Genomic DNA, 10,634 nt, shown 5'->3' on the forward strand with positions numbered 1-10,634 from the left:
GCACTATGAGGTTTTTATGGTTGTTCTCAATGAAGACATGAATGATCAGAATTTTTTTGTGTTATTATTTTAGGCACACTATATTTGTCAATACGCTTGACTTGGATGAGGATCAAATCACATTTTCTGACAAATTAATGCAGAAAACCATTAAATTCCAAAAGGTTCACATACTTTTTCTTGCCACTGTATATATTTTTATACTGTGTATATGGGATATAAAAGATATAATATCATATAGGTATGGATGAGTATAATAGTTATAATAATAATATAGATTATAATCGATATATATGTACATACCGTAGGTATGAATATAAGAATGAAAAATATCTAAGTGGAATATGTAGGCTTGGATATGGCGGTGCAATTGTGTGTCTTAGTTTGAGTTTAATTTATTAAGCCCTGGTAACTTGGCTATGCTAATAGATGCTCAAACATCATGTTTATTCACTGTGTGCTTGCTAAACCTTACATCCAAACCCATAAGGCATTAATGTAAAGTTAATTCCACTCTCTGCTTTACCTGCCTGGAACATGACCAAGGGGCTACATGTGGCAGTTATAATTAATCCCAGTAGTGTAGAGTGGGATTGAGGTTAAGGCTCTGTGTAAGCCAGTCATTTTTTCCATATCCATTTGTGAATGGATCATACACTGTGCACAGGACCTTTCTCAAACTGTTGTTTTTACTGTTGTGACTATTCAAAGACATTTTAATATCAGTCCATATCAGTCCATAACTGGACTGAATGAATACAGACCGGTAGCTTTGACATCAGTAGTCATGAAGTCCTTTGAACGATTGGTGCTAGCCCATCTGAAGGAAATCACTGAACACCTACTGGACCCACTGCAGTTTGCATATAGGGCTAACAGGTCATGATGGATGCAATCAACATGGGCCTTCACTACGTCCTGCAACACCTCGACTGCCGTGGGACTTATGTAAGGATCCTGTCTGTGGACTTCAGCTCAGCTTTCAACACTGTCATCCCTGGAATTCTCTCCTACAAACTCTCTCAGCTCACTGTGCCCCCTGCCTTGTGTCAGTGGATTACCAGCTTCTTGATGGGCAGAACACAACAGGTGAAGCTAGGAGAAGTCACTTCTCACATTCGGACAGTCAGTACTGGTACTCCTCAGGGAAGTGTTATCTCACCACTGCTCTTTTCGCTCTACACTAATGCACTACTGCATCTCCAGTGACCCATCTGTTAAACTCTTGAAGTTTGCAGATGATACTACAATCATTGGTCTGATTCGCGACGGAGACTAATCTGCTTACCGGCGAGAGGTCGACCAACTGGTGCACTGGTGCAGTCAGAACAACCTGGAGCTTAAGACGCTCAAGACTAGAGATGACAGTGGACTTCAGGAGACACTCACCAGCACTGCTCCCACTCACAATCTCCAGCAGTCCTGTATCAACTGTGGAGTCCTTCAAGTTTTTGGGGACTATCATTTCCCAGGACCTGAAGTGGGAGTATAACATCAACTCCATTCTCAAGAAAGCCCAACAGAGAATGTTCTTCCTGTGGAAAAGGAGAAAGCTGGGTCTGCCACAGGAGCTGCTAAGACAGTTCTACACTGCGGCCATCGAATCAGTTCTGTGCACTTCCATCACAGTCTGGTCTGGAGCAGCTACAGTACAACACAGGAACAGACTGCAGCGACTGGTAAAGTCAGCTGAAAAAATCATTGGTGCTTCTCTGCCCTCTCTCCAGGACTTGAACTCTTCAAGGACAAAGAAACAAGCAGAGAAAATTATTACTGACTCCTCACACCCTGGCCATAGCTGCATTCAACCCCTCCCCTCCGGCAGGCGCTATAGGTCCATCCACACCAAAACCACCAGATTCAAGAGCAGTTTCTTTCCACAGGACATCTCCCTCCTAAACAAATAAATGACTGACAATACAGACCTAAGCGCAACAATATTCACCTGCTGCCAATTGACTACACTGTAGTACTCATCCTACATGCTGTGCACTTTACTGTTTTTGTAAATATTCCACATGCTGCTAAATTACATATGTGTATATTGCCTGTATATAGTCTTACAGTTTGTATATTTTTGTGTTTAATGTTTAATGTATACATTCATTGCTTGTACACCGTATTAATACTAGAGAGATACCATCAGCTGGAAACAAATTCCTTGTGTGTATCCACATACTTGGCCAATAAATCTGATTCTGATTTACATTTCTCAGTAAGATATTATGTTTTTCAGTGCTCTGCTGTATCTGAATGGGGATTTTGACGGTGGCGAGTTTATTTTCACTGAAATGGATGCCAAAACTATAACGGTATGAAAGTCATAAAATGTGGATTAGCATGCTTACAGTTTTTGTCTGTTTGTAATAACAGAATTTTCTTTTAAAGGCCTCAGTAAAGCCAAGGTGTGGACGACTGGTGAGTTTTTCCTCAGGTGGTGAGAACCCACATGGCGTGCGTGCTGTCACAAAGGGGCAGAGATGTGCAGTGGCCCTGTGGTTCACCCTAGATCCACTTTACCGAGAGCTAGTAAGCAGTTATTTGGGGGTTTTTTTGTTTCTTTTTTTTCTTAATTCAATTCGTTTCACAGCATGTGACATTTAGTAAGTAAATGTAAATTTGTAAAGTTTTATTAAGAATGTGCTTGTTTAGTTATTTGGTAATTTCTAATAAGTAGACATAGTTTTTACATGGAGCTTCTAAGTTGCTACATATGATACTTTTATATAATAATAATAATTATTATTATTTTATTTTTACTATTATCATAATCAATAATAATAATAATAATTAGTATTATTCTAATAATATTACCACCTTTAAAATACACCTAAACATGCATGCATGAGGGACTTTTTTCAGTTTTGGAACACAAAATAAAAGGGCTGGTTAATAAGCCCATGAATTAGGTCATCAAATAAACTTGTTGTACATGAACAACAGCATGAGTTACTGTAGTTGTCTGTCAGGCAAATTCTTATTCTGTGTGCATTTTGACTTTTTGACAAATCACTTGGATTTACAAGTTGGATTGCAAAATTCCATCTATGTCTCAGGAGAAGCATTTCCAGACCCAAACTGGGGAACTAAGTTAGTAGCAAAATTTATGCTAAAAATATGAAGGGCATTTGGGTGAAACAGCTGTCTAATGTGCTTGCCTACCACCTCGGAAATCTGGAGCTCTGGAATTTAAATCTCAGCAATGGCACTGACTGGCCATGCGCCCACACAATACATGATTGACTGGTGCCCTGGGGTAGGGAACGGTCGAAGATCCTTATTGCTGTTGCAATTACATCCTCTGCTGTATGGTCGAGAGCACTTGCACAAGAGATAATTGATATCATGCATAGTAATGGTCTGTGACTGTACATGTGTTCAGCAGGGCATGTGATGATCTGTGGCTCTCCTCGGTCTGGGAGGAAGTCTGCAACAGCTGAGGAAGTTACAGTCTGGGAGTTGAATATGTCTAGATTGAGAGGAAAATAGAATAAAAATCTGAAGACCCGGCAACCATATTCTTAAATTGTATTCAATTAGTGTGTAATCTTTACATGTGCTTTTTTATGTCCATGTCTGTTAACAAAATTAACCAGTTTAGTATTGATTAAGGTGTTCAGGTGTCCAGTTGTAATACATCATCGAGTCACCTTTTGCTTTAATTAATTAGTTTGTGTATGTCTCTACCAGCTTTCCACACCTACAGTTGAGATAAAAAGTCTCTACACCACGTTACAATAGCGTGATTTAGGGAGTCATATGCTGCCACCAAGGTGTCGTGTCTTTTTTTAGAGTAAGTCCATGGTTATTATGGCAAGACCATGCTACACCCAGTGGTGAATAAAGTACCTGAAAGCAATACTTGAGTAATAGTACAAATATATTACCAGAAATTTACTTTGACAGAAGTTAGTCACCTCTTAGACTATTACTTGAGTAAAAATTGTAACGTTTCTGATGTTTAATGTACTTAAGTATTAAAAGTAGAAGCACAATTAAATGCTGTTAATAAAAATGTAAGTGGTTAGAATTTTGAAAAAATTGAAGATTGTTTTATTAAGCCTGTAAACCACCTTAACAATGGTAGGTTAACTTATACCTACAGAAAAACGAGGTCCTCTCAACAAAAGAATTTATGGAACAAAATACATTTTCTTCCTTCCCTCTGAACATGATTTGTGCCAAATTATTATTACAATCACCTGTTGACATCAGGTCATTATTTAGTTTTTTTGCCTGTCCCAACTTTTTTGGATTGTGTTGTTGACTTAAAAAGCATGTATATATGTACAGTGTATCACAAAAGTGAATACACCCCTCACATTTCTGCAGATATTTAAGTATATCTTTTCATGGGACAACACTGACAAAATGACACTTTGACACAATGAAAAGTAGTCTGTGTGCAGCTTATATAACAGTGTAAATTTATTCTTCCCTCAAAATAACTCAATATACAGCCATTAATGTCTAAACCACCGGCAACAAAAGTGAGTACACCCCTAAGAGACTACACCCCTAAATGTCCAAATTGAGCACTGCTTGTCATTTTCCCTCCAAAATGTCATGTGATTTGTTAGTGTTACTAGGTCTCAGGTGTGCATAGGGAGCAGGTGTGTTCAATTTAGTAGTACAGCTCTCACACTCTCTCATACTGGTCACTGAAAGTTCCAACATGGCACCTCATGGCAAAGAACTCTCTGAGGATCTTAAAAGACGAATTGTTGCGCTACATGAAGATGGCCAAGGCTACAAGAAGATTGCCAACACCCTGAAACTGAGCTGCAGCACAGTGGCCAAGATCATCCAGCATTTTAAAAGAGCAGGGTCCACTCAGAACAGACCTCGCGTTGGTCGTCCAAAGAAGCTGAGTGCACGTGCTCAGCGTCACATCCAACTGCTGTCTTTGAAAGATAGGCGCAGGAGTGCTGTCAGCATTGCTGCAGAGATTGAAAAGGTGGGGGGTCAGCCTGTCAGTGCTCAGATCATACGCCGCACACTACATCAAATTGGTCTGCATGGCTGTCACCCCAGAAGGAAGCCTCTTCTGAAGTCTCTACACAAGAAAGCCCGCAAACAGTTTGCTGAAGACATGTCAACAAAGGACATGGATTACTGGAACCATGTCCTATGGTCTGATGAGACCAAGATTAATTTGTTTGGTTCAGATGGTCTCAAGCATGTGTGGCGGCAATCAGGTGAGGAGTACAAAGATAAGTGTGTCATGCCTACAGTCAAGCAAGGTGGTGGGAATGCCATGGTCTGGGGCTGCATGAGTGCAGCAGGTGTTGGGGAGTTACATTTCATTGAGGGACACATGAACTCCAATATGTACTGTGAAATACTGAAGCAGAGCATGATCCCCTCCCTCCGGAAACTGGGTCGCAGGGCAGTGTTCCAGCATGATAATGACCCCAAACACACCTCTAAGACGACCACTGCTTTATTGAAGAGGCTGAGGGTAAAGGTGATGGACTGGCCAAGCATGTCTCCAGACCTAAACCCAATAGAACATCTTTGGGGCATCCTCAAGCGGAAGGTGGAGGAGCGCAAAGTCTCGAATATCCGCCAGCTCCGTGATGTCGTCATGGAGGAGTGGAAAAGCATTCCAGTGGCAACCTGTGAAGCTCTGGTAAACTCCATGCCCAGGAGAGTTAAGGCAGTTCTGGGAAATAATGGTGGCCACACAAAATATTGACACTTCAGGAACTTTCACTAAGGGGTGTACTCACTTTTGTTGCCAGTGGTTTAGACATTAATGGCTGTATATTGAGTTATTTTGAGGGAAGAATAAATTTACACTGTTATATAAGCTGCACACAGACTACTTTTCATTGTGTCAAAGTGTCATTTTGTCAGTGTTGTCCCATGAAAAGATATACTTAAATATCTGCAGAAATGTGAGGGGTGTACTCACTTTTGTGATACACTGTATATAAACAGTTGAAATTAAGTTGACCAGACAAAACATGAAATATCTTGGGTTCATATCTGCAATTAAATAAGAGTCCATGTAAAAAACGTCGCGTCTTTTTTTATTTGCATTTTCTATACTGTCCCTACTTTTTTCTGATTTGGGTTGTACATTCAAGTTATAGATCTACCATAATCACTATACCCACTGAATTTTGGCAGAATTAATTTGAAGCAAAACTCAAGAGTGTTTAACAAAACGTATGCCACTTTTATTTTCCTGAATACCATGAATCTGTTCTCTGCTGGTGTAATACAGAAGTTACCTGAAGAAAAATTTGTCGGCAGGTGAATTTTTTAAAATGATGGACACATCTTCAAGAGTTTTGCACTAAATCAATTCCAGCAAATTTAGTTGATTGTTGGAAACTATGATTACTTTGTTAATCATTCCTAACTTACATCAGCGTGTTTCCTGAGGTTGGATGAGGAATTCTGTTCTGAAATGCTGATATTTCTGTATCTTTGGGTAAACATAAGAGGCACTTCATCTGATACAAAGAATCTTTCACTCCAACATATGAAAACATTTCTTGTAAATATGGCAGGTTGGGGGGTTTCTGTCTGTCCGTCATTAAAAAAATCGTATTGTCAAGTGGTATACTACTCATGTTGCTGCTAGCATAGGGGTGGGCAATTAAATTTTGCAAGGGGCCACTTGAGAAACTAGAACTGCCGGTTGGGGACAGCCAAAGAGTCAGATCTGGCATGAGTACAATGCCCAGGTGTGTGCTAGCAACTGGCATGCTTGGAGTTTGGTGAAAATCAAAATGAATCCACTGCTTAACAGTTTATCTAATTTACAAGTGCAGATCTTAAATTTTAGCAGTCTGTCACATATCTTACATTTAGCTACCAAATTTTGTGAATCAAACTATGGAGTCCACAGACAGTTGAGCAGCTGAAGTCCTGTATTAGGCAAGCAATAGCAATTCCACTTGCAAAACTGCAACAGTTAGTATCCTCAGTTCCTAAACAATTCAAAAGTGTAATCAATAGGAAAGTTGATGTAACAGCATGTTAACAAACCGTTTGTTGCAGGTATAAAATATTTTTTTTATATATATATTTACCAAATACAGTTAAGTTGGTCAGTAAAAACGATAATCGTTTCTTTGTACTTTTGTCACCTAAATAAGATCTAGAATTAGCAAATGATTATTTTGTTTTTATTACATTTTTAAAAAGGTAATTGTATTGTATTTTATTCAACTTCTTGTTCTGTTGGAACATTTTGTGTAGGAGCGGCTTCAAGCTGATGAGGTGATTGAGGCTCTTGAAAACCAGCATGGATGGGCTCACATCAACGCAAAAGATGAGCTATAGCCAAGAACCAGAGGGATAAAAACTTAATAATTTATTATATTTTCATGTGATCAGAAAATAATTATATTTCACTGTTACATGTAAAGTTGTGTTATTTGAGAAAATCATATACTGTACGTCAGGGTTATTTTGCTGTGTTTTAGATATTCCAAAGCATAGATTTTTGGAAATCACACACTTCTACCTGTAAGTCCATCATGGATAGTGAAATACACTGTATAGTATAATCTACAATGTAAAATATGTGCACATGAGTTTGTGCTTACTGAATGTGTTGATAATAGTCACCCATGTGTTTTATTCTTTTTATCAGATAATATATAGAGCACTATTTTTTTATTTATTGTTTCAAACTAATGGTTCACTTGTTTCATGGATGTAGATAACTGTTTACAACACTGACTTGAATCTCTGGTATGCTCTGCCATGTCAGCATTTATTATTAGGAACTTTTTTAAAATAATTTTGTTATTTATTTTTGTTTCACATGATTTCAAGCAAATTGTGGCACTTGGTGGCCATTTTTCTCTTTGTAGGCAGTTTTTTGCCATTTGCACTGTTCTTTTAAAAGGGCATATACAATGAAATCATGCACGTTGTAAAAAAAAAATGGTACTTTGCTTGTAAAGCTAATTCCTGTTGCAAAACTTATAACAAGGCATTTATTATCTAAGTTATAACTAATGTTTTGTAATTCTGTTTTTATCGTGTGTTAAGATATAGTGAAAAAATCTCCTTTCCGTGGTGGGTTCGAGTTCCCCAGAATCACTGGGCACAATGTAGTAACACACTGCAGAGTGGACACTAACCCACTGCTATTAAACTGAAAAAAACCTGACTGACCAGCAAATCATGAGTTTACATTTACATTTACATTTTTGGCATTTAGCAGACGCTCTTATCCAGAGCGACTTACAGAAGTGCTTCCATAGTTCAGCAGTCCAAGAACATTAATCTGCTGAAACCCTGTTTTTTTTTTGCAAGAACTGAATAATGTGTTAGTAAGTAAGTACATGTCAGCTTAAGTGAGATTTTGAGTGATAAGTGAGAAATGTAATAAATAGAAATAGGTGATGTAACACAGTGGTAAACATGCTTTTCGCAGGATTACATTTATTTGTTTACCAATTTTTTAACAAGTTGGTCGGTGAAATCATCGTCTTCTTTTGTCTTCTTTTGTACTTTTGTTAGTTAAATAAAGACTCAAGAAAAGTTTTAAATTACATTTATTGCATTTTACAAAATGAGCCAACTTTCCCTTACTTTCCCACCCATGTGGCCTCATAACTCATTTCAACCTATTTGCGTATCCTTTGGTCAGCTTTTGGATCTTTTTAGATAGAATTCCCCCTGTACCTGTATTTTTTACATTTTCTTATTTGTATTTATTCATTTATTTTGTTAGGTAAATCGTTTTTTTTTTTTTACTTAAACAGTGAGTGTGCAACCTTTTGCTCTCAACTATGCAAAAATAAAACACTGTAATACCTTGTGTCTGGCTTAACAATCTAGAAGCATAAAATTTATTATACATGCATAAATTAATGTTTTAAAATCCTTGAACAGATATTAGATGACAACAAGTTTTTTACACATACAAGCCATGTAATCAATGATTTCTGTTCAGATAAACTGTTTTGTGCATGTTCACCATTGATGCCAGCATATTAATGATGATTCAACCCAAAACAGAAAATGATAGATAGTTAGTCTCAATAAAAGAAAGAGCTGAACTGAAAAATATAAAAATATAAAAGCAAAATAACAAAATGCCTTAAAACATTTTATTGTTCACAAACTCATGACCTTAATGATCTAGGCACATTGTCACATGACCGCTTGAAGAGGTGTCATTGTCAATTTCCTTCACAAATTTTACTAAATCATATGCACAATTTAAATTATATGAATGTCCTTGAAACTATGTAGTTTATGTAATATAAGCTATAAGCTAAATATTATAAAAGAAACTGCATTTTTAGTTTCTTCAGGTAATCAGGTGAATTTATTTGTATAGCGCTTTTTACAATAGACTCAAAGCAATTTTACAGAATCCAGGACCAACAGACCAAAAACCAATTGGGTTCAATGAGACTGGAGGCACACACTGAAGTACTGCCAGTCCTGTTGAATCCAAAATTACTAATTAAAGAAAACTTTTTCCTAATTAGAGCAGACTATGCTTTGTTCGTCAGCTTAAAGTAGTTACAAAGCTATTTCTAAGGCACAGTAAGAGCCATAATCTTTCAACCGAAAAAAATAACTTAAAACAAAGTAATTTGCCTAAAAATACCTCAAAGTAATGACTTCTTGACATGGGTCTCCAAAAAGAGACATGGGACATGGGTAATGCTAACATTCTACAATAGGAGCGTCATATCAACAGTCAAACATGGTAGTGATAGTAGTGGGGATACTTTGCAGTCTGTTGTTGCCAACTTGACAATAAATGTTACTCTCAACCAGTAAATCGGAGTATGTCTGGTTATTAGTGATCTAAAGTGCAACTGGATTGTCAAGTCAACCCGTAAATGACTCAACAGAAACAAAAAGTAAGGTTTTGGAGTGTCTTATTCAAATTCTTGATTAAAATTCATTGAAATGATGTGACAGGACCTTGAATGAACAGTTAATGCTTGAAATTTCTTTACTGTGGCTAAAGAGGAGTGGGACAAAATGCCTTCACATCAAAATGAAATACTAATCTGCAGTGATCTGAAGTTATTGGTTGCTGTTGTAAAGGTTCCACAACCAAATATTGGTTTAGTTATTTTTTTATGCATGTGATTAAAGTGTTGCATAACCTTTTGTTTTTAATAAATAAGATGTCCATGAACTGTGTTTGTCTTTCCTTATGTCTTTATTGTCTCTTATTGTATTATGTATTATGATCTAATACTAGTCTACTAAACCGCCAAAAACAGATAATCAGAGGGTGGAAATTTCTGTTATGTGCCAAACTAATGACAATGTGGTTAATGTTTGTGATGCAGCTTAAATGATTGGTTTACTTCCAACATTACTGTATGTAAGTCACTAGAGTGACACTATATATAATATTATGAATATAAATGTTTTGTTTAATGTGGCTTAAATAATTCAGATTATTATGTGAGATAATTTAACTGTATTAAAAATGCAAGCTTGCATAAAGCATCTTATTTTTTAAATGAATTGGCTTAAACTTACACTGAAAAATGAGACAATTCCAACCTTCAATTGAAGTAAGTTTATTCAGGAAAAAAATCCTCGTGTTTTTAACAAAACACGTTTGCCATAATTAGTCTTCTTAGCACTTAGTCTTCTCCATCTTATATGGATGGCGAATACAAAGA

The 10,634-nt window shown here is 37.0% G+C and overlaps 1 protein-coding gene across 1 annotated transcript in view; it reads left to right on the forward strand.

Annotated features, from left to right (window-relative positions):
- The window catches only part of p3h2 (prolyl 3-hydroxylase 2), a 108,894-nt gene extending 98,759 nt beyond the window's left edge, over window positions 1–10,135 (forward strand). The window contains exons 13-15 of the mRNA XM_063012433.1: window positions 2,237–2,312; window positions 2,389–2,529; window positions 7,216–10,135. Of these exons, the coding sequence (XP_062868503.1) occupies window positions 2,237–2,312; window positions 2,389–2,529; window positions 7,216–7,299 (301 nt within the window). The 3' untranslated portion in view covers window positions 7,300–10,135. The remainder of the gene's footprint in view (window positions 1–2,236; window positions 2,313–2,388; window positions 2,530–7,215) is intronic.
- The last annotated feature ends 499 nt before the right edge of the window (window positions 10,136–10,634 follow it).

This window comes from Trichomycterus rosablanca, chromosome 17 (genome assembly GCF_030014385.1).
Source record: "Trichomycterus rosablanca isolate fTriRos1 chromosome 17, fTriRos1.hap1, whole genome shotgun sequence".
Lineage (NCBI taxonomy): Eukaryota > Metazoa > Chordata > Actinopteri > Siluriformes > Trichomycteridae > Trichomycterus > Trichomycterus rosablanca.